Source organism: Oncorhynchus masou, chromosome 6 (assembly GCF_036934945.1).
Source record: "Oncorhynchus masou masou isolate Uvic2021 chromosome 6, UVic_Omas_1.1, whole genome shotgun sequence".
In the NCBI taxonomy this organism is placed as follows: Eukaryota; Metazoa; Chordata; class Actinopteri; order Salmoniformes; family Salmonidae; genus Oncorhynchus; species Oncorhynchus masou.
In genome coordinates, this window is record NC_088217.1 from 21885808 (window position 1) to 21910339 (window position 24532).

The 24532-nt window shown below is 50.8% G+C and overlaps 1 protein-coding gene across 1 annotated transcript; it reads right to left on the reverse strand.

The window, feature by feature from the left end:
• Positions 1-5484: 5484 nt before the first annotated feature.
• Positions 5485-24532, reverse strand: LOC135541607 (zinc finger protein 76-like). The gene is made up of 13 exons (XM_064967917.1): positions 22550-24532; positions 21454-21553; positions 21248-21331; positions 21059-21136; positions 20672-20862; positions 20264-20449; positions 18189-18390; positions 8546-8725; positions 7002-7205; positions 6816-6907; positions 6382-6543; positions 6142-6255; positions 5485-6048 (listed from the first exon to the last, which is right to left on the reverse strand). The coding sequence occupies exons 2-13, from the start codon at positions 21524-21526 to the stop codon at positions 5959-5961; spliced, it is 1656 nt and encodes a 551-aa protein (XP_064823989.1). The 5' UTR covers positions 21527-21553; positions 22550-24532; the 3' UTR covers positions 5485-5958.

Sequence of the window (24532 nt, forward strand, 5' to 3'; positions counted from 1 at the left end):
AGGCACACACCTGTCTATATAAGGTGCCACAGTTGACAGTGCATGTCAGAGGAAAAACCAAGCCATGAGGTCGAAGGAATTGTCCATACAGCTCCGAGACAGGATTGTGTCGAGGCTCAGATCTGGGGAAGAGTACCAACACATTTCTGCAGCATTGTAGTTCCCCAAGAACACAGTGGCCTCCATCATTCTTAAATGGAGGAAGTTTGGAACCACCAAGATTCTTCCTAGAGTTGGCCGCACGGCCAAACTGAGCAATAGGGGGAGAATGGTCTTGGTCAGAGAGGTGACCAAGTACCCGAAGTTCACTGACAGAGCTCGAGTTCCTCTGTAGAGTTGGGAGAACCTTACAGAAGGACAACCATCTCTGTAGCAACAATCAGGCCTTTATGGTAGAGTGACCAGACGGAAGTCACTCCTCAGTAAAAGGCACATGACAGCCCACTTGGAGTTTGCCAAAGGCACCTAAAGACGCTCAGACCATGAGAAACAAGATTCTCTGGTCTGATGAAACAAAGATTGAACTCTTTGGCCTGAATGCCAAGTGTCACGTCTGGAGGAAACCTGGCACCATCCCTTCGGTGAACAGTAGTGGTGGCAGCATCATGCTGTGGAGATGGTTTTCAGCGGCAGGGACTGGGAGACGAGTCAGGATCGAGGCAAAGAGGAATGGAGCAAAGTACAGAGATCCTTGATGAAAACCTGCTCCAGAGCACTCAGGACCTCAGACTGGGGCGAAGGTTCACCCCAGCTGCCAAACTAACCGTGATTCAGATGACCATCCTACCCATGCTAGATTGCAGAGACGTAATTTATAGATCGGCAGGAAAGGGTGTTCTCGAGCGGCTAGATGTTCTTTTCCATTCGGCCATTTGATTTGCCACCAATGCTCCTTATAGGACACATCACTGCACTCTATACTCCTCTGTAAACTGGTCATCTCTGTATAACTGTCGCAAGACCCCCTGGTTGATGCTTATTTATAAAAAACCTTTTAGGCCTCACTCCCCCGATCTGAGAAACATACTGCAGCCCTCATCCTCCACATACAACACCCGTTCTGCCAGTCACATTCTGTTAAATGTCCCAAAAGCACACACATCCCTGGGTCGCTCCACTTTTCAGTTCGCTGCAGCTAGTAACTGGAACGAGGTACAACAAACACACAAAATTGACAGTTTTATCTCCATCTCTTAATTCAAATACTCAATCATGGACACTCTTACTGACAGTTGTGGCTGCATCGTGTGATTTATTGTTGTCTCTACCTTCTTGCTGTTGTCTGTGTCCAATAATGTTTGTAGCATGTTTTGTGCTGCTACCATGTTGTGCTGCTGCCATGTGTTGCTGCCTTGCTATGTTGTTGTCTTAGGTCTCTCTTTATGTAGTGGTCTCTCTTGTCGTGATGTGTGTTTTGTCCTATATTTTTATTTTTAATCCCAGCCCCCGTCCCCGCAGGAGGCCTTTTGCCTTTTAGTAGGCCGTCATTATATATAAGAATTTGTTCTTAACTGACTTGCCTAGTTAAATGAAGGTTAAATTAATAAAATACATAATAACACTCAGTTTCAAAAACAGAAAATCAGAAAGGGGGCAAATACTTTTTCACCACATTATATATGTGGGTGAAAGTGTGTGTGTGTGTGTGTGTGTGTAAACACCCCTTGGAGAAGGCACAGATCACAGACAATAGAGGTCATGATGTGGGGTAAATGAGGTAGCATGAAGAACCATCAGCTTGACCAACAGTAGTGTTTTAGGACCCATGTTTTGCATTGAATTTGCAGTGATAAAGTATCCATAAGAACTTGGGTGCCCTTTCCATACTGTGACCAAAATGTATGAGTGTGTGAATAAGCTAAATGTACAGACAACAGGACTAATGATTAAGCCTTTTCTATAATGAATTATGTGTCAGCATGCTTGTGTATGAGTAAATGAGAGATCCTGCACGTGTTTGTGTCAGCATGCTTGTGTATGAGTAAATGAGAGATCCTGCACATGTTTGTGTCAGCATGCTTGTGTATGAGTAAATGAGAGATCCCTGCACGTGTTTGTGTCAGCATGCTTGTGTATGAGTAAATGAGAGACCCAGCACGTGTTTGTCAGCATGCTTGTGTATGAGTAAATGAGAGATCCTGCACGTGTTTGTGTCAGCATGCTTGTGTATGAGTAAATGAGAGATCCTGTTTGTCAGCATGCTTGTTTGTGTCCTGCATGCTTGTGTATGAGTAAATGAGAGATCCTGCACATGTTTGTGTCAGCATGCTTGTGTATGAGTAAATGAGAGATCCTGCACGTGTTTGTGTCAGCATGCTTGTGTATGAGTAAATGAGAGATCCTGCACGTGTTTGTGTGTCAGCACATCATTCCAACACACAGATTCATATCACTCAGATCTGGATAACAGAGGGAGGAGCATAGGTCACTCCTCGACCTCCTACACAGGTTGCACTGTACACCTCTGGCAGGAAGCCAGCTCCTGTGAATGTCTCTTTGTTCATCAGATTAGTAAACCAAGATGACAGCTGATTATACTAACGGTGAGGTGTGTTGTTTTAGTTATGGCTAGAACCAGCCACCCTATCAGCCACAAGCACAACAGATGAGAGGTCTTGTGACATCAACCAACCCAATCAAAAACATTTTTTGTTGTTTATGAGACCCACCTAATGCTTTTAGGCCACCAAGTCAACAAAACAAATGTTAAGTCAGCAAGTAGTCAAAGTATCCTGAAATTGTAATCTGAAGGGAATCCTCCCCAACCCACCAGTCCCAACGCACTATTTATGAAACACTAGTCTGCCATCACTTAGCTGAAGGAGGTGATTATAGGCTTTAAGGGGGTTTCACTGAGTGTTTGACTTCAGGGAGTTTGTGTGTGAGATTTGAGTGTGTTTTGGTGCTAGGCCTTGAGATGTGTGTGTGTTGGTACTAGGCGTAGGCCCTATTCTCCCCATTCTCCTTTCAGACAGGATGCAGCCAAGGCCGCTCTAACACGTGTCAGTAATCACAAGAACTACAGGAAGCGAGGGAGCACGGAGAGCTGGGAGGACCACAATAGAGTAGGTTGTCCAAAGCTCCTCTCTCTCTGGCTCTTCTCTATGTTTCTCCTAACCTCCTCTTACATGTCTTTCTTTGTACCTCTCCTCGGTTCTCCTGTCTCAAATCTCTATTTACAGTTTCACCTCTCACTCTCCCTTTACACCAACTCCTTTGCCTCTGCTCTCTACCTTCTCTCTCTCTCACTCACTGCAGCTGTTGGTCCCGATGAGGCGTTATGTCACAGCCGTCCCTGCCAATCAGGTGCTGTTGTCGAGGGAGAACAGAGCAGCAGAGCAGAGGAAGTAGGAAGGGTTTGGTGTGTCCTGTGGTCTGCCTGGTGTAGATTATGGGTGTGTTCCTCTGCCCAGACGTTGCTGACGCATTACAGATCTAACTACACCTGGCAAGGTACTGTATTTTACCTATCAGATAACCACAACATATGTTATAGCAATCTGTCTGACGATGACGTGGCATCCGACCATTGGTTGATGCATGTAATGTCTGAGCAGGGGAATGTGACCAAAACACGGTTGTTAAAGGCTCTCCTCCTTCTGAACAGCGATGAGATCCAGATCACCATACCTCCGTGTTTAGTTCATTTTCTTGGCCTGAACAACAACCACCACCACGAGTCGTGATAAAGGGGGGACTAGTTGGAGTGTGGCGGTGCTGGAATGCACTGATCCTGGGGATGAGACAGGGCTGGGCTGCTGCTTTGCCATCTGCCCCTTTGTGTGAGAGGCTGGAGGGGGCAGGGAGGGGGTGGGCACAACAAGTGGCAACCCATAACAAATGAGAAAGGTGGAGACAGCTCGTGGTGGAATGCAAAGATTCAATGGTGACCACATGTTTTGTCTCCCGTTTGTTTTATTCCCAGGTTATTTTTCCACACTTTTTTCTTTAGCCATGATTTGAGTTGTTTCATTAAAACATGCATGAATGAGTGAATTATCATTGAAGACTCATCTGTCTCTCCTGTTTCATTGACCTATTATTACATTAAGATGCACTGTTTGTACAGTGACGTTTTATGGTGTTACTGTCTTTGTCTTGTTAAAAAATAACTTTTAAACATGCACATTATGCCGTGAACAAAACATCCCATAGGAGAGACTAAATCAAAGACAAGAAGCTAATCTTTCTGAAAGAAGGAAAACACCATAGCTGACAGGTCTTTCTCAAAAACATTTTCTTGGTTGAGGGGTATTTTAGGTGTGAGTCTGCCCTCTGGTGGTGAAAAGACAATCAGAAATAATATCAGCCAGAAAAGCATTGTGAGAGACACAGCAACGGTAAAGCTATTTATTGACAAATGTACACCTCGGCAACGTCAGCATAGATCCAGATACACATTGCAGCTTGATACCGCTGATTTTGGGCTCTGTAGTTTTGCAGTTCATTTCTTCAATGACGTAGGCAAGGCCAACTTTTAGCTCCTCAGACAGACAGTCTACCTCTGAACAGTTTCACAAGTGTTTCAGTTGAAAGAATCCATCTGTTTAAGAGCACTCTTCAAACCAAAACTTCAGAGTAGACTATAGAAGTACACAGTACTGGAAAACTCACTGCAATCAGACAAATACAAAACCAAAACAAACGTTCTTGTATCATGATATGCCAATTTGAAGAACGTATAAAAGCGTCTGCTATCACGATATGCCTATTTAGCAGACACTTATCCGTTCTTGTATCACGATAAGCCTATTTAGCAGACACTTATCCGTTCTTGTATCACGATATGCCTATTTAGCAGACACTTATCCGTTCTTGTATCACGATATGCCCATTTTGCAGACACTTATCCGTTCTTGTATCACGATATGCCCATTTTGCAGACGCTTTTATCCATTATTGTATCACAATATGCCATTTAGCAGACACTTTTATCCATTATTGTATCACGATATGCCATTTAGCAGACACTTTTATCCATTATTGTATCACGATACGCCATTTAGCAGACGCTTTTATCCATTATTGTATCACGATATGCCATTTAGCAGACGCTTTTATCCATTATTGTATCATGATATGCAATTTAGCAGACGCTTTTATCCATTATTGTATCACGATATGCCATTTAGCAGACACTTTTATCCATTATTGTATCACGATATGCCATTTAGCAGACGCTTTTATCCATTATTGTATCATTATTGTATCATGATATGCCATTTAGCAGACATCCATTATTGTATCATGATATGCCATTTATTTTATCCATTATTGTATCCATTATTGTATCATGATATGCCATTTAGCAGACGCTTTTATCCATTATTGTATCATGATATGCCATTTAGCAGACACTTTTATCCATTATTGTATCATGATATGCCATTTAGCAGACGCTTTTATCCATTATTGTATCATGATATGCCATTTAGCAGACACTTTTATCCATTATTGTATCATGATATGCCATTTAGCAGTATCATGATATGCCATTTAGCAGACACTTTTATCCATTATTGTATCATGATATGCCATTTAGCAGACGCTTTTATCCATTATTGTATCATGATATGCCATTTAGCAGACACTTTTATCCATTATTGTATCATGATTATGAAGACTAGAGGTAAAATCAAACTGGAGCTTTAGTGCAGGTGCTGCTTCTCAGAAGCAGCAGGATGAGTATGCTACTGTATTGTGGCTAAAACAAACAAAGAAAGATCAATCTGCTCATGCTCACATCTGAACATTCTAAAGCCAGTCTCCATGACAACAGCTTCTCGGAGTCTCTCTCTGATTGGTTCCGAGATAGGAGTTCTGCTCACTTTGTGCCTGTTGCAGGAGACAGGGCTCCAGGAGTGCTGTGGAGCTGGTTGGCGCTAAGCAGGTACCGTGTCGTACCCAGGGAAAGATGCTCTGTTTGGGGAAGGTAGGTGTGTCTCAGCAGATCCCCTCTCATGTGTCCTCGTCCTGAACCAGCCCTCCCTGCTGGATGGCAGCTGTCGCCATGCTGATGGCCTCCTCCAACGTCTGCTGCTCCTCCAGCTACACACACACACACACACAATTAACAAAATCAGTGTAATGCTCAGTGTCACTTACAGGTTGTTAATCTTGGTGTGTGTACTCTATACTGACCTGAACAGCAATCTGGGTGCCGTTAGCCGTGGCCAGCAGTGCGACCTGCTGGTAGTGAGGGCCAGAACCCTGCAAGCCGCCTGTCATAATACCCTCCGATGTCACTATGGCAACCTGGAGAGGAAAGACAAACCACCAATAACATGATGATCCACTTTACAGGACAAACATTGACATGCAAGAGCAAATACTGATTCACACAGATAGCTTAGTGTGGGCTAAGATGTGTGTGCAACATACCGGCTGCAGCTCCTTGCCCTCCCCTGTAACCATGGTGATGTGGTGGTGTCCCATGGCGGCCATGTCTGTCTGGTGGGTCGGCAGGGAAATGGTTGTGCCGTCCTGCGTTACCATGGTGATGGCCGTGCTGAGTGCCTGTAGGTCCTCTGTCGACAGACCCACCTGCCAGAACAGAACCAATCAAACTGAAGGACAGAGAACCAACCGTTTTTTATAATACCGTAAAGCTCTGATAAATGCAACAGCTTTAGGTTGTCTTGACAGCATGTGCTAAACCGAAGCATGCTGCAATCAAATGAATGGGAATGGAAAACTATTGCATGTTTCAGGAGTTGACTGTATCCACAAAGTCTTTGGTGGGACAGCTGAGAGCTTATGCTATTTTCTATCTATATCACACAAGCTGAATTACTAGATAGGAAATTATTAACTACCTGAGAACCAATGATAACCTGGGAATCCGACCCATCCTCTTTCTGCTCCGCCCCCTCCAGGAAGGAGGCCTGTGATTGGTCATCCACCGCTTCTGCAACAGAGACAGAGGCATCCAATTAATTAATGAATACTGTTAAGACCTTCTGTCCTCAGCTGGTGTTTGTGCCAGGAGTGTGTGTGTGTACCTTCCCCGTCCTCTGTGGCCTCAAAGTCTCCGTGCGTGGTGCGTTTGTGCATGGCCAGCGTGGAGGTCTGTCTGTAAGTTTTGCCACAGTGGTTGCAGGTGTAAGGTTTGCAGTGTGTGTGAACCACATGGTGCTTGTACAGGCTGGAGTACTCTGTAAATCGCTTCCCACAACCAGGGACTGTACACAGGTAGGGCTTCTCCCCTAGAGGAGAGAGAGAGATAGAAAGGGAGGGAGAAAGAGTGGAGCACTTACTTAATGTCAATTTTAACTGGGTGGTTCGAGCCCTGAATGCTGATTGGCTGACAGCTGAGGTATATCAGACCGTACACCATGGGAATGACAAAACATGTATTTCTACTGCTCTAATTACATTGGTAACCAGTTTATAATAGCAGTAAGGCACCTCAGGGGTCAGTGGTATATGCTGTATCCAGGCACTCTGCGTTGCGTGGTACATAAGAACAGCCCTTAGCCGTGGTATATTGGCCATATACCACACCTCCTCGAGCCTTATTGCTTAAGTATCTAACAAAGCAGTAATGTAACCTCTCACCTGTGTGTATTATCATGATTTAAGTAGTGTGTGTCTTACCTGTGTGTATTCTCATATGATTTAAGTAGTGTGTGTGTGTCTTACCTGTGTGTATTCTCATATGATTTAAGTAGTGTGTGTGTGTCTTACCTGTCTGTATTCTCATATGATTTAAGTAGTGTGTGTCTTACCTGTGTGTATTCTCATATGATTTAAGTAGTGTGTGTCTTACCTGTGTGTATTCTCATATGATTTTAGTAGTGTGTGTCTTACCTGTGTATTCTCATATGATTTTAGTAGTGTGTGTCTTACCTGTGTGTATTCTCATATGATTTAAGTAGTGTGTGTGTGTCTTACCTGTGTGCATTCTCATGATTTAAGTAGTGTGTGTGTCTTACTAGTGTGTACTCATGATTTTAGTAGTGTGTGTCTCTTACCTCTGTGTATTCTCATGATTTTAGTAGTGTGTGTGTCTTACTAGTGTGTACTCATGATTTCAGTAGTGTGTGTCTTACCTGTGTGTATTCTCATATGATTTAAGCAGTGTGTGTCTTACTAGTGTGTACTCATATGATTTTAGTAGTGTGTGTGTCTTACCTGTGTGTATTCTCATATGTTTTAGTAGTGTGTGTGTGTCTTACCTGTGTGTATTCTCATATGATTTAAGTAGTGTGTGTGTGTGTCTTACCTGTGTGTACTCATATGATTTAAGTAGTGTGTGTGTGTCTTACTTGTGTGTATTCTCATATGATTTAAGTAGTGTGTGTGTCTTAATTGTGTGTATTCTCATGATTTTAGTAGTGTGTGTGTCTTACTAGTGTGTACTCATGATTTCAGTAGTGTGTGTGTGTTTCTTAACTGTGTGTATTCTCATATGATTTTAGTAGTGTGTGTGTGTCTTACTAGTGTGTACTGTCATATGATTTTAGTAGTGTGTGTGTGTCTTACTAGTGTGTACTCTCATATGATTTTAGTAGTGTGTGTGTGTGTGTGTGTGTGTGTTTCTTACCTGTGTGTATTCTCATGTGGTTCTTGTAGTTGGTAGCACTGGCAAAGCCTCGTCCACAGGATGGTTCAGGGCACATGTAGGGGCGTTCTCCTGTGTGTGTTCTGATGTGGACTTTCCTGATGTTAGAGGTGGTGAAGGAACGACCACAACCTTCAAACGGACACTTAAACGGCTTCTCACCTGACAGAAGGAGAAGTGTCAGGGGAAGATATGGAGAGAAGGAATGAAAGACAAAAGAGGGAGACGAGGGGGATATTAGATATGGGGCAAGAGCACCAACAGCCCTGGAACACACCTAAACACTGTCCCATCTAACAAAGAGGGAGGGGAACAAGGAGGGAGAGAAAGAGCATAAGAGGATTAGACAGGGTGGAGAAATACAGAGATGAGGAGACTGAAGAAAAGAGAAAATTACAGTAAGAGGAAAAGAAGTGGTGGGGGAAAGTGTGTTTGTGTCCGTGTATTCTCATACTTACCCGTGTGTGTGCCTTACTACCCGTGTGTATTCTCTACTGACCCGTCCGTGTCTACTACCTGTGTGTATTCCATACCCGTTTAAGTAGTGTGTGTGTCTACTACCCGTCCGTGTACGCTCATGACCCGTAGTGTGTGTGTTACTACCCGTGTGTTTTACTACCCGTCCGTGTCGCCTACTACCCGTGTTCTCGTGGTGATTTACTACCCGTCCGTGTCCGTGTCGCCTACTACCCGTGTGTACTCCTGATTTTAGTAGTCCCACAACCTGTCAAACGGACTTACTACCTGTCCGTGTATTGTCATATGTTTAGTAGTGTGTGTGTGTGTCTTACCTGTCCGTGTATTCTCATATGATTTTACTACCCGTGTGTGCCTTACTACCCGTACGTGTCATATGATTTAAGTACTACCCCCGTCCGTGTGTCCTACTACCCGTCCGTGTATTCTCATACTACCCGTCCGTGTGTGTTCTACCCGTCCGTGTACTCATGTCGCCTTCTACCCGTCCGTGTCGCCTTCTACCCGTCCGTGTATTGCATATGATTTACCCGTCCGTGTCGTGTCTTACCCGTGTGTCCCCGTCATGTTTTCTACCCGTCCGTGTCGCCTTCTACCCGTCCGTGTCGCCATATGATTCTACCCGTCCGTGTGCGTTCTACCCGTCCGTATTCTCCTTCTGGTTCTTGTAGTCCGTGTGCCTTGAAGCTACCCGTCCGTGTCAGCCTTCTACCCGTCCGTTCTCCTGTGTGTGTTACCCGTCCGTGTCGCCTACTACCCGTCCGTGAAAGCCTTCTACCCGTCCGTGTCGCTTCTACCACGTCCGTAAAGCTTCTACCCGTCCGTGTCGCCTTCTACCCGTGTCAGGGGAAGATATGGAGAGAAGGAATGTCCATGAGGCCTTCTACCCGTCCGTGTCGCCTTCTACCAACAGTCCGTGAAACACTTCCCCATACCCGTCCGTGTCGCCTTCTACCCGTCCGTGGGCCTTCTACCCGTCCGTGTCGCCTTAGACCCGTCCGTGTCCGTGTCGCCTACTACCCGTCGTGTCCGTGAGGAGACTAAGCCTACTACCCGTCCGTGTCGGTCGCCTACTACCCGTCGTGGGATTACTACCCGTCCGTGTCGCCTACTACCCGTCCGTGTCCGTGTCGCCTTCTACCCGTCCGTGTCGTCTTCTACCCGTCCGTGTCGCCTACTACCCGTCCGTGTCCGTGTCGCCTTCTACCCGTCCGTGTCGCCTACTACCCGTCCGTGTCGCCTACTACCCGTCCGTGTCGCCTACTACCCGTCCGTGTCGCCTACTACCCGTCCGTGTCCGTGTCGCCTACTACCCGTCCGTGTCGCCTACTACCCGTCCGTGTCGCCTACTACCCGTCCGTGTCCGTGTCGCCTTCTACCCGTCCGTGTCCGTGTCGCCTACTACCCGTCCGTGTCCGTGTTGCCTACTACCCGTCCGTGTCGCCTACTACCCGTCCGTGTCGCCTACTACCCGTCCGTGTCGCCTTCTACCCGTCCGTGTCGCCTACTACCCGTCCGTGTCCGTGTCGCCTACTACCCGTCCGTGTCGCCTACTACCCGTCCGTGTCCGTGTCCGTGTCGCCTACTACCCGTCCGTGTCGCCTTCTACCCGTCCGTGTCCGTGTCCGCCGTGTACCCGTCCGTGTCCGTGCCGCCTACTACCCGTCCGTGTCCGTACTACCCGTCCGTGTCGCTACCCGTCCGTGTCGCCTTCTACCCGTCCGTGTCGCCTTCTACCCGTCCGTGTGCGCCTACTACCCGCCCGTGTCCGTGTCGCCTACTACCCGTCCGTGTCGCCTTCTACCCGTCCGTGTCGCCTACTACCCGCCCGTGTCGCCTACTACCCGCCCGTGTCGCCTACTACCCGCCCGTGTCGCCTACTACCCGCCCGTGTCGCCTACTACCCGCCCGTGTCGCCAACTACCTGCCCGTGTCCGTGCCGCCTAACTACCCGCCCGTGTCCGTGTCGCTAACTACGCCCGTCCGTGTCGCCTACTACCCGCCCGCCGTGTCGCCTACTACCCGCCCGTGTCCGTGTCGCCTACTACCCGCCCGTGTCCGTGTCGCCTACTACCCGCCCGTGTCGCCTACTACCCGCCCGTGTCGCCTACTACCCGCCCGTGTCGCCTACTACCCGCCCGTGTCGCCTACTACCCGCCCGTGTCGCCTACTACCCGCCCGTGTCGCCTTCTACCCGTCCGTGTCGCCTACTACCCGTCCGTGTCGCCTACTACCCGCCCGTGTCCGTGTCGCCTACTACCCGCCCGTGTCCGTGTCGCCTACTACCCGCCCGTGTCGCCTACTACCCGCCCGTGTCGCCTACTACCCGCCCGTCCGCCTGTACCCGCCCGTGTCGCCTACTACCCGCCCGTGTCGCCTACTACCCGCCCGTGTCGCCTACTACCCGCCCGTGTCCGTGTCGCCTACTACCCGCCCGTGTCCGTGTCGCCTACTACCCGCCCGTGTCGTGTCCGTGTCCGTGTCGCCTACTACCCGCCCGTGTCCGTGTCGCCTACTACCCGCCCGTGTCCGTGTCGCCTACTACCCGCCCGTGTCCGTGTCGCCTACTACCCGTCCGTGTCCGTGACGCCTACTACCCGCCCGTGTCCGTGTCGCCTACTACCCGCCCGCCTGTCCGTGTCGCCTACTACCCGCCCGTGTCCGTGCCGCCTACTACCCGCCCGTGTCCGTGCCGCCTACTACCCGCCCGTGTCCGTGTCGCCTACTACCCGCCCGTGTCCGTGCCGCCTACTACCCGTCCGTGTCGCCTCTACCCGTCCGTGCCGCCTACTACCCGCCCGTGTCCGTGTCGCCTACTACCCGTCCGTGTCGCCTACTACCCGCCCGTGTCCGTGTCCGCCTACTACCCGCCCGTGTCCGTGTCGCCTACTACCCGCCCGTGTCGCCTACTACCCGCCCGTGTCCGTGTCGCCTACTACCCGCCCGTGTCCGTGTCGCCTACTACCCGCCCGTGTCCGTGTCGCCTACTACCCGCCCGTGTCGCCCTACTACCCGCCCGTGTCCGTGTCGCCTACTACCCTACTACCCGTGTCCGTGTCGCCTACTACCCGCCCGTGTCGCCTACTACCCGCCCGTGTCCGTGTCGCCTACTACCCGCCCGTGTCCGTGTCGCCTACTACCCGCCCGTGTCCGTGTCGCCTACTACCCGCCCGTGTCGCCTACTACCCGTCCGTGTCCGTGTCGCCTACTACCCGCCCGTGTCCGTGTCGCCTACTACCCGCCCGTGTCCGTGCCGCCTACTACCCGCCCGTGTCGCCTACTTACTACCCGCCCGTGTCGCCTACTACCCGCCCGTGTCCGTGTCGCCTACTACCCGCCCGTGTCCGTGCCTACTACCCGCCGCCTACTACCCGCCCGTGTCCGTGTCGCCTACTACCCGCCCGTCCGTGGTGCCGCCTACTACCCGCCCGTGTCCGTGCCCTACTACCCGCCCGTGTCCGTGCGCCTACTACCCGCCCGTGCCGTGACGCCTACTACCCGCCCGTGTCCGTGTCGCCTACTACCCGCCCGTGTCCGTGTCGCCTACTACCCGCCCGTGTCCGTGTCGCCTACTACCCGCCCGTGTCCGTGTCGCCCTACTACCCGCCCGTGTCCGTGTCGCCGACTACCCGCCCGTGTCGCCTACTACCCGCCCGTGTCGCCTACTACCCGCCCGTGTCCGGCCGCCTACTACCCGCCCGTGTCGCCTACTACCCGTCCGTGTCGCCTACTACCCGCCCGTGTCGCCTGTCCGTGTCGCCTACTACCCGCCCGTGTCGCCTACTACCCGCCCGTGTCGCTACTACCCGCCCGTGTCCGTGTCGCCTACTACCCGCCCGTGTCCGTGTCGCCTACTACCCGCCCGTGTCCGTGCCGCCTACTACCCGCCCGTGTCCGTGTCGCCTACTACCCGCCCGTGTCCGTGTCGCCCCGTACTACCCGCCCGTGTCCGTGTCGCCTACTACCCGCCCGTGTACGCCTACTACCCGCCCGTGTCGCGCCTACTACCCGTCCCGTGTCGCCTACTACCCGTCTGTGTCCGTGTCGCCTACTACCCGTCCGTGTCCGTGCCGCCTACTACCCGCCCGTGTCGCGTTCTACCCGCCCGTGTCGCCTACTACCCGCCCGTGTCCGTGTCGCCCGTGTCGCCCGCCCGTGTCCCGTGTCGCCTACTACCCGCCCGTGTCCGTGCCGCGACTACCCGCCCGTGTCCGTGTCGCCTACTACCCGCCCGTGTCCGTGTCGCCTACTACCCGCCCGTGTCCGCGCCTACTACCCGCCCGTGTCCGTGTCGCCTACTACCCGCCCGTGTCCGTGTCGCCTACTACCCGTCCGTGTCGCCTACTACCCGTCCGTGTCCGTGTCGCCTACTACCCGCCCGTGTCCGTGTCGCCTACTACCCGCCCGTGTCGCCTACTACCCGCCCGTGTCGCCTACTACCCGCCCGTGTCCGTGTCCCTACTACCCGCCCGTGTCCGTGCCGCCTACTACCCGCCCGTGTCCGTGTCGCCTACTACCCGCCCGTGTCCGTGTCGCCTACTACCCGCCCGTGTCCGTGTCGCCTACTACCCGCCCGTGTCGCCTACTACCCGCCCGTGTCCGTGTCGCCTACTACCCGCCCGTGTCGCCTACTACCCGCCCGTGTCCGTGTCGCCTACTACCCGCCCGTGTCCGTGTCGCCTACTACCCGCCCGTGTCGCCTACTACCCGCCCGTGTGTCGCCTACTACCCGCCCGTGTCCCGTGTCGCCTACTACCCGCCCGTGTCCGTGTCGCCTACTACCCGCCCGTGTCCGTGTCGCCTACTACCCGCCCGTGTCCGTGTCGCCTACTACCCGCCCGTGTCCGTGTCGCCTACTACCCGCCCGTGTCCGTGTCGCCTACTACCCGCCCGTGTCGCCTACTACCCGCCCGTGTCCGTGTCGCCTACTACCCGTCCGTGTCGCCTACTACCCGTCTGTGTCCGTGTCGCCTACTACCCGTCCGTGTCCGTGTCGCCTACTACCCGCCCGTGTCGCGTTCTACCCGTCCGTGTCGCCTACTACCCGCCCGTGTCCGTGTCGCCTACTACCCGCCCGTGTCCGTGTCGCCTACTACCCGCCCGTGTCCGTGTCGCCTACTACCCGTCCGTGTCCGTGTCGCCTACTACCCGCCCGTGGTCCGTGTCGCCTACTACCCGTCCGTGTCCGTGTCGCCTACTACCCGTCCGTGTCCGTGTCGCCTACTACCCGTCCGTGTCGCCTTCTACCCGTCCGTGTCGCCTTCTACCCGTCCGTGTCGCCTTCTACCCGTCCGTGTCGCCTTCTACCCGTCCGTGTCGCCTTCTACCTCCTATGTCTGTCCTACTTCCTGTGTGTGCGCGTGTCCTACTACCTGTGTGTGCGCGTGTCCTACTACCTGTGTGTGCGCGTGTCCTACTTCCTGTGTGTGCGCGTGTCCTACTACCTGTGTGTGCGCGTGTCCTACTACCTGTGTGTGTCCTACTACCTGTGTGTGCGCGTGTCCTACTACCTGTGTGTGTCCTACTACCTGTGTGTGCGCGTGTCCTATTACCTGTGTGTGTCCTACTACCTGTGTGTGCGCGTGTCCTACTACCTGTGTGTGTCCTACTACCTGTGTGTGCGCGTGTCCTACTACCTGTGTGCGCGCTTGTCCTACTACCTGTGTGCTCGCTTGTCCTACTACCTGTGTGCGAGCGTGTCCTACTACCTGTGTGTGCCCCTGTCCTACTTCCTGTGTGTGCGCGTGTCCTACTACCTGTGCGTGCGCGTGTCCTACTTCCTGTGTGTGCGCGCGTCCTACTTCCTGTGTGTCGTACTACCTGTGTGTGTCCGTGTCCTACTTCCTGTGTGTCCTACTACCTGTGTGTGCGCGTGTCCTACTACCTGTGCGCGCGCGTCCTACTACCTGTGTGCGCGCTTGTCCTACTACCTGTGTGCTCGCTTGTCCTACTACCTGTGTGCGAGCGTGTCCTACTACCTGTGTGTGCCCCTGTCCTACTTCCTGTGTGTGCGCGTGTCCTACTACCTGTGCGTGCGCGTGTCCTACTTCCTGTGTGTGCGCGCGTCCTACTTCCTGTGTGTCGTACTACCTGTGTGTGTCCGTGTCCTACTTCCTGTGTGTCCTACTACCTGTGTGTGCGCGTGTCCTACTTCCTGTGTGTGCGCGTGCCCTGCTTCCTGTGTGAGCGCGTGCCCTACTTCCTGTGTGTGCGCGTGCCCTACTACCTGTGCGTGCGCGTGTCCTACTTCCTGTGTGTGCGCGTGCCCTGCTTCCTGTGTGTGCGCGTGCCCTGCTTCCTGTGTGTGCGAGTGCCCTGCTTCCTGTGTGTGCGCGTGCCCTACTTCCTGTGTGTGCGTGTGCCCTACTTCCTGTGTGTGCGTGTCCTGCTTCCTGTGTGTGCGCGTGTCCTACTACCTGTGTGTGCGCGTGTCCTACTACATGTGTGTGCGCATGCCCTACTTCCTGTGTGTGCGCGTGCCCTACTTCCTGTGTGTGCGCGTGCCCTACTTCCTGTGTGTGCGCGTGCCCTACTACCTGTGTGTGCGCGTGCCCTGCTTCCTGTGTGTGCGCGTGTCCTACTACATGTGTGTGCGCGTGTCCTACTACATGTGTGTGCGCGTCCTACTACATGTGTCCTACTACCTGTGTGTGCGCGTGCCCTGCTTCCTGTGTGTGCGCGTGCCCTACTACATGTGTGTGCGCGTGTCCTACTACCTGTGTGTGCGCGTGTCCTACTACATGTGTGTGCGCGTCCTACTACATGTGTGTGCGCGTCCTACTACATGTGTGTGCGCGTCCTACTACATGTGTCCTACTTCCTGTGTGTGCGCGTGTCCTACTACATGTGTGTGCGCGTGTCCTACTACATGTGTGTGCGCGTCCTACTACATGTGTCCTACTTCCTGTGTGTGCGCGTGTCCTACTACATGTGTGTGCGCGTGTCCTACTACATGTGTGTGCGCGTCCCTACTACATGTGTCCTACTACCTGTGTGTGCGCGTGTCCTACTACCTGTGCGTGCGCGTGCCCTGCTTCCTGTGTGTGCGCGTGCCCTGCTTCCTGTGTGTGCGCGTGTCCTACTACCTGTGTGTGCGCGTGTCCTACTACATGTGTGTGCGCGTCCTACTACATGTGTGTGCGCGTCTCCTACTACATGTGTGTGCGCGTGCCCTGCTTCCTGTGTGTGCGCGTGTCCTACTACATGTGTGTGCGCGTCCTACTACATGTGTCCTACTTCCTGTGTGTGCGCGTGCCCTGCTTCCTGTGTGTGCGCGTGCCCTACTTCCTGTGTGTGTCCTACTACCTGTGTGTGCGCGTGTCCTACTACATGTGTGTGCGCGTGCCCTGCTTCCTGTGTGTGCGCGTGCCCTACTTCCTGTGTGTTTCCTACTACCTGTGCGTGCGCGTGTCCTACTACCTGTGCGCGCGCGTGTCCTACTACCTGTGTGTGCGCGTGCCCTACTTCCTGTGTGTGTCCTACTACCTGTGTGTGCGCGTGTCCTACTACATGTGTGTGCGTCGTGCCCTGCTTCCTGTGTGTGCGCGTGTGTGCCTACTTCCTGTGTGTTTCCTACTACCTGTGTGTGCGCGTGTCCTACTACCTGTGTGTGCGCGTGTCCTACTTCCTGTGTGTGCGCGTGTCCTGCTTCCTGTGTGTGCGCGTGTCCTGCTTCCTGTGTGTGCGCGTGTCCTGCTTCCTGTGTGTGCGCGTGTCCTACTACCTGTGTGTGCACGTGTCCTACTTCCTGTGTGTCGTACTACCTGTGTGTGTCCGTGTCCTACTTCCTGTGTGTCCTACTACCTGTGTGTGCGCGTGTCCTACTACCTGTGTGTGCGCGTGCCCTGCTTCCTGTGTGTGCGCGTGCCCTGCTTCCTGTGTGTGCGCGTGCCCTGCTTCCTGTGTGTGCGCGTGCCCTGCTTCCTGTGTGTGCGCGTGCCCTGCTTCCTGTGTGTGCGCGTGCCCTGCTTCCTGTGTGTGCGCGTGCCCTGCTTCCTGTGTGTGCGCGTGCCCTGCTTCCTGTGTGTGTCGCGTGTGTGTCCTGCTTCCTGTGTGTGCGCGTGCCCTGCCTTCCTGTGTGTGCCAACTTCCCGTGTGTGTCCCTGCTTCCTGTGTGTGCGCGTGCCCTGCTTCCTGTGTGTGCGCGTGTCCTACTACCTGTGTGTGCGCGTGTCCTACTTCCTGTGTGTCCTACTACCGGTGTGTGCGCGTGTCCTACTACCTGTGTGTGCGCGTGCCCTGCTTCCTGTGTGTGCGCGTGCCCTGCTTCCTGTGTGTGCGCGTGCCCTGCTTCCTGTGTGTGCGCGTGCCCTGCTTCCTGTGTGTGCGCGTGCCCTGCTTCCTGTGTGTGCGCGTGCCCTGCTTCCTGTGTGTGCGCGTGCCCTACTTCCTGTGTGTGCGCGTGCCCTGCTTCCTGTGTGTGCCCTGCGTGCCCCTGCTTCCTGTGTGTGCGCGTGCCCTGCTTCCTGTGTGTGCGCGTGCCCTGCTTCCTGTGTGTGCGCGTGCCCTGCTTCCTGTGTGTGCCTGCTTCCTGTGTGTGCGCGTGCCCCGCTTCCTGTGTGTGCGCGTGCCCTGCTTCCTGTGTGTGCGCGTGCCCTACTTCCTGTGTGTGCGCGTGCCCTACTTCCTGTGTGTGCGCGTGCCCTACTTCCTGTGTGTGCGCGTGCCCTACTACCTGTGTGTGTCCGTGTCCTACTACCTGTGTGTGTCCAACTTCCCGTGTGTGCGCGTGTCCTACTTCCTATGTGTGTCCTACTACCTGTGTGTGACCAACTTCCCGTGTCCTACTTCCTATGTGTGTGTGTGTGTGTGTGTGTGTGTGTGTGTGTGTGTGTGTGTGTGTGTGTGTGTGTGTGTGTGTGTGTGTGTGTGTGTGTGTGTGTGTGTGTGTGTGTGTGTGTGTGTGTGTGTGTGTGTGTGTCTCTCTCTCTCTCTCCGCCCTACTGGGGCGGCAGGGTAGCCTAGTGGTTAGAGCGTTGGACTAGTAACCTGAAGGTTGTGAGTTCAAACCCCCAAGCTGACAAGGTACAAATCTGTCGTTCTGCCCATGAACCCACTGTTCCCAGGCCGTCATTGAAAATAAGAATTTGTTCTTAACTGACTTGCCTGGTTAAATAAAGGTAAAATTTAAAAAAATTAAAAATACTACCTGTGTGTGTGCGGACATGCTTCTGGAGGTCTCCAGAGGTTTTGAAGGCCTTGAAGCACATGTCTTCAGGACACTTGTATGGTTTCTCTCCAGTGTGTGTCCGTAGGTGACTCTTCAGGCCGTAACCTGTAGCGAACGCCTTTCCACATGTCAACACATCACACCTGTATGGCCGGACACCTGTGTGAGCCCTCTCATGCACCTGACAAAACAGGGTCAACGTTAATGTACACCGAATACCTTCTCAAGTGGGAACAAATGTGTGTACAGTGGCAAGAAAAAGTATGTGAACCCTTTGAAATTACCTGGATTTCTACATAAATTGGTCACAACAGACAAACAGTCTGCTTAAACTAACACAAATTATTGTATTTGTCTTGTCTATATTGAATACATAATTTAAACATTTACAGTGTAGGTTGGAAAAAGTATATGAACCCCTCGGCTAATGACTTCTCCAAATGCTAATTGGAGTTAGGAGTCAGCTAACCTGGAGTCAAATCAATGAGACGAGATTGGAGATGTTGGTTAGAGCTGCTTTGCACTATAAAAAACACTCACAAAATTTGAGTTTGCTATTCACAAGAAGCATTGCCTGATGTGAACCATTAAGAATGGTTGCCTTGCATAAAGCTGGAAAGGGTTACAAAAGTATCTCTGAAAGCCTTGATGGTCATCAGTCCACGGTAAGACAAAGTGTCTATAAATGGAGAAAGTTCAGCACTGTTGCTACTCTCCCAAGGAGTGGCTGTCCTGCAAAGATGACCAAGAGCACAGCGCAAAATGCTCAATGAGGTTAAGAAAATCCTAGAATGTCAGCTGAAGACTTCTCTGGAACATGATAACATCTTTGTTGATGAGTCCACGATACGGAAAACACTAAACAAGAATGGGGTTCATGGGAGGACACCACAGAAGAAGCAACTGCTGTCTAAAAATAATTGCTGCACATCTGAAGTTTGCAAAAGTGCACCTGGATGTTCCACAGCACTTCTGGCAAAAATATTCTGTGGACAGATGAAACTACAGCTGAGTTGTTTGGAAAGAACACACAACACTCTGTGTGTAGAAAAAAAGGCACAGCACACCAACATCTCATCCCAACTGTAAAATATGGTGGAGGGAGCATCATGGTTTGGGGCTGCTTTGCTGCCTCAGGGCCTGGACAGCTTGCGAACCTTTTTCTGTCCATGAATTCCCAAGTTTATCAAGACATTTTGCAGGAGAATGTTAGGCTATCTGTCCACCAATTGAAGCTCAAGACAAGTTGGGTGATGCAATAGGACAACAACCCAAAACACAGAAGTAAATCAACAACAGAATGGGTTCAACAGAAGAAAATACACCTTCTAGAGTGGCCCAGTCAGAGTCCTGACCTCAACCCGATTGAGATGCTGTGGCATGGCCTCAAGAGAGCAGTTCACACCAGACATCACAAGAATATTGCTGAACTGAAACAGTTTTGTACAGAGGAATGGTCCAAAATTCCTCCTGACCGCTGTGTAGGTCTGATCCGCAACTCCAGAAAACGGTTGGTTGAGGTTATTGCTGCCAAAGGATTTTGCACTGTGAATGTTTACACTGTGTGTTCAATAAAGATAATTGTGTGAGTGTTATTAGTTTAAGCAGACTGTGTTTGTCTATTGTTGTGACCTAGACAAATATCAGATCAAATTTTATGACCAGTTTATGCAGAAATCTAGGTATTTCCAAAGGCTTCACATACTTTTTCTTGCCACTGTATGTGTGTGGTATCTTAAGGTGGGGTACTATGGTCCGAGGGTCAGTGTGTGCTGTAGAGGGTGTGTGTGTGTGGTATATTACGGTGGGGTACTGTGGTCCGAGGGTGAGTGTGTGCTGTAGAGGGTGTGTGTGTGTGGTATCTTAAGGTGGGGTACTGTGGTCCGAGGGTCAGTGTGTGCTGTTGAGGGTGTGTGTGTGTGGTATCTTAAGGTGGGGTACTGTGGTCCGAGGGTCAGTGTGTGCTGTAGAGGGTGTATGTGTGTGGTATCTTAAGGTGGGGTACTGTGGTCCGAGGGTCAGTGTGTGCTGTAGAGGGTGTGTGTGTGTGGTACCTTGAGGTGGTGTGCTGTGGTGTAGAGACGTCCACAGCCCTCGTAGTCACAGCGGAATGTCTTCTCAGCCGTCTGCTGACCCTTAGGGGAACCCCACGACCCCATCACCTGAACAATAGGCTCTATGTCCTGCAGTCCATTGGTACTGCTCATGGTCACATCCACCTCCACCTCAGACCCCGTCATCTGGGGAGAAGACAGGGAAGAACAGAGTTTGAGAGCATTATATTGATTAAAAGTAAAACATGACTTATTCCACCAGAAGTAGAACTGCATAGTATATGTGAGAGAGAGAAAGACACATGGGGGGGAAACTGAGCGTTCAAGAAAAACAACTAAAAAATAATTTACAGGAAACCGTAAGTGACAGAACACATGAGTGATACAACAGCAGGAAAAGAGCGAGACCTTGGCGTAGTTCTCCAGGGTGGTGATGGTGTCCGTGTCCACAGTGTCGTCTGTAGCTAGCTCCTCCAGGCCACCCCCTGGCTGCAAAGTCAGGATGGTGCTGCCAGTCTGCAGGCCTGAGGGGTGGTGGATGTACGCCGTGCTGCCATCCTCCAGCTGCACCGCCTCCACCGCACTGGGATCATACCCGTCTGCAGGGGTTAGAGGTTAGATGGTCCTCTTTGAAAATGTTTGAGATGACTTCCCTTCCATCCTTTGCAGAAGTAATAATAACTGATGTGTGATTGGATAAGGATAAAACAAGATGATGATGATGACCACCCTATTGTTTCAACAAGCCAACCTTTCCTAGTGGTGAATACAGCATCTGGTTAGATGCTAATATACCTTTGGGTGTGTGGTGGATGTATGCCGTGGTCCCGTCCTCCAGCTGCACTGCCTGGCCGTCCTCAAAGGGCAGGGTCTCTGGGGAGACGACAGGAAAACAGCATCAGGAGAGGTATGAGCTCACAGAACACACAAAAGTTTATTCACAAACCCTCCGGCAGACATGTTGTTCTGAGGGTGTACACTGACCTTTCTGCTGTACAGTAACCTGCTGAATGTAGGCTGTAGTACCATCCTCCAACTGAATAGTATCGCCTTCCACTAGGTTGCCATCTGATGAAATCAGTATATTGTTGATATCAGTGGCAGTCATACATACTCATACTGGTGGACATGTAAATGTTAGCTTTGAGTTGTGCATTTCCTAATGTTTTAGCAGTGTGTGAATTTGTCACCTTTGATGGCTTGTTCAATGTAGGCTGTGGAGCCATCACTGAGGGCAACAGCCTGCAATCCCAAACTCTCCATCCTTCTGCTCAGCTACAGATGCTCTTTCTGACAATAAGAGAGAGACAGAGACACATAGCTACTGAAACTCCACTGCCGAGACAGGCAGTCGCTATGAGCTGACACTCTCCTACTACACACACACACACACACTATGGAGGATCCCCAGCAACCCTGTGTACTGCTGGATTGTGTTGTTTATTATGTAGCTACTGTCCTAACATCTTGCTCTGTAGCAAGGTTATATTCCCTGGGTCAGCTGATGTGACCTCAATGCAGTGATGATGACCTAGGGGTTGTGTGGTAGCTTGACACCTCAATGAAGAGAAAGGGAGGTGAGTGATGCGTTCCCAAAATGTGGCTGGCCTAGACACTCAACCAGTGAATATGGCATATTATAATACTTGTATTATGTGTATGCACCTAGGATAGGTTGAAGATGAGTCTATGGGTGGGGAAACTTATTGCACTGTCAATGGACATAGCTATCTGCTTATGATCAAGTTTCTACAAGGGTTTATGGCCATCCGGTTGTCCTGTGCTATTATTGAAAGTTTAGGTAGACACCGGTCAAGAGACACACTCTTGCCTGCATCTAGCTAGTATAGTATGTAATCATTATCATCCAAGAGTTGCAAACGAGAGTTTCTATTTGACAAATTCAGGTATGTTTATCCCCGTTTTGTTCCGGTTAAGAATAGTTTTTCAACAGAATCGGAGGAACAAATACACCCCTGATCACACGTAAACAGAGTACACTTTCATAGCAGCCACGTTGTATTCCTTTCTCTTCCCTTCTAGACTTTAATGCACAACACATCAGCTGTATGCGACCAGTTGAAAAAACCTTTCCAAGCCAAACCGCTACACAGCTACTGTACATCGTTGTCACCATATTAGCTAAAGCAATGTCATAGTAAGCATAGCTAATAGAACTAACTCATTAGTAAACCCGCTACAATCATGCAGTAACGTTTGCGTAGTCAGTAAGCAGTTACACAGGCAGGCCCCAGTGGCAATAAATTAGTAACACCAAAAGCTTACCTTGAGTTGGAAGAGTTCCAGTGTTGTGTTGGAAAGTCATAGCCAGCTAGCTAACATAGCATCACTCTGTTTGAGCAGGGTGTTTCAGTAGGCTACACTAGCTAGCTGCATTTGCTAGATAAGAGAAACTGAAAGTGCTTCTTCATTTTGGAAGAAATCAATTTGTTCAAAACTGTTCAACTATTGTCTTTCTCTCTCTGTTGTTCTGCCCCTGAACAAGGCAGTTAACCCTGTTCCTAGGCCGTCATTGAAAATGAGAATTTGTTCTTAACTGAATTGTCTAGTTAAATAAATATATATTTTTAAATGCTCCAATATCTAGTGGAAAGCCTTGTGTTATAGCAACAAAGGGGACCAACTCCATATTAATGCCTGTAATTTTGGAATGAGATGTTCAACGAGCAGGTGTCCACATACATTTGCTGTATTAGTGTACACCGAGTGTGCAAAACATTAGGAACACCGGCTCTTTCCATGACAGGCTGACCAGGTGAATTCAGGGAAAAGCTATGATCCCTCATTGATGACACTTAAAATCAGTGTAGATGAAGGGGAGGAGACAGGTTAAAGTTTTTTAAAGACTTGAGACCAGTTGTGTATGTGTGCCATTCAGAGGGTGAACCTTTATTTAACTGGGCATGTCAGTTAAGAACAAATTCTTATTTACAATGACGGCCTACACTGGCCAAACCCTAACGACACTGGGCCAATTGTGCGCAGCCCTATGGGACTCTCAATCACGGCCGGTTGTGCTACTGCCTGGATTCGAACCACGGTGTCTGTAGTGAAGCACCTAACACTGAGATGCACTGCCTTAGATGGCTGAACCACTCAGGAGCAAAAGATTGAAGTGTCTTTAAACAGGGTGGTAATAACGTCAATGTTGCTGGGTTTTTCACACTCAGACCATTCTTGATAAACACAAACTGTTTTACCTGCCAAAGCACATCCAGCCAACTTTGGGAAGCATTGGAGTCAACATGGGCCAGCATCCCTGAGGAACGCTTTCGACACCTTGTTGAGTCCATGCCCTGACGAATTGAGGCTGTTCTGAGGGCAAAGTGGGGTGCAACTCAGTATTTGGAAGGCATTCCTATTTTTTTCTACACTCAAATCACATACGTGTTTAACATATGTTATTGCGGGTGTATCGAAATGCTTTTGTTTCTAGCCCCGACAGTGCAGTAATATCGAACAAGTATACTCAGTATATACTACAGGGATCTACACTAGAGCTAATTGTCACTGTACCGGTTTAGATGGGTTCTTTGTTGGTAATGAGAGGTTTGTGAATGGTTAAATTCATTATTCTTCAGCTGGTTACTGTAGCGGACCTAACTCCACTCTAAGCAGACCACACAGCTAACGTTAGCTTTCATCCGAGTCAATAATTACTGGGAATATAGTATAACAATATGCCATGAATCCTATAGTTAATTAGTCAAGAAGAAATGTGGACTCAAGTCAATTTCAAATGGCAAGCTAAGTTAACTGCTTAACCAACAGGCTAGAGGTCGAGTGACAGCTAGGCATCTAGTAAGCTAACGTCGCCATTACACTGAAAGGTAAAGTTAGCTGGCTGGCTATTGGTGCTATGGCTAGCTTTAACTTCAACAAACACATTTTCTTCGCCAACTAAGTCACATAACACCATAAATTACCCTAATAGTAAATAGCTAGCGCCACAACTTTGACTACGTTTACAATATGTTTTTTGACGTGACTAACTAGCTAAATAGCTAAGGCGCACGGCAGTAGAAATACAACCAGGCCTCATTCACTACAACACGTTTGCACTTGAATCAGACATTTGCAACGCAACCGGGTTCCTCCCATCGGTAACGCCGATAATCGATCCCTAACAAAGCGTTTTCTATTTCTTGATATTTCTTCTCAAACGCTAAAGAAATCCAGAAAATCACAAGCTCTTTATTTTCCCCTCCATATCCCCCATTTTTATATCCCATCTCTCCCTCGGTTTGA

What these genes read in the sequence shown, in the direction of transcription:
- LOC135541607 (XM_064967917.1), bottom strand. Translation starts at nt 21,526, where the DNA reads ATGGAGAGTTTGGGATTGCAGGCTGTTGCCCTCAGTGATGGCTCCACA. An exon ending in CATTGAACAAGCCATCAAAG is followed by an intron (nt 21,332 to 21,453) that starts GTGACAAATTCA and finishes TGATTTCATCAG; the next exon opens with ATGGCAACCTAGTGGAAGGC. An exon ending in GCATGTCCGCACACACACAG is followed by an intron (nt 8,726 to 18,188) that starts GTAGTATTTTTA and finishes TCCTTCTGTCAG; the next exon opens with GTGAGAAGCCGTTTAAGTGT.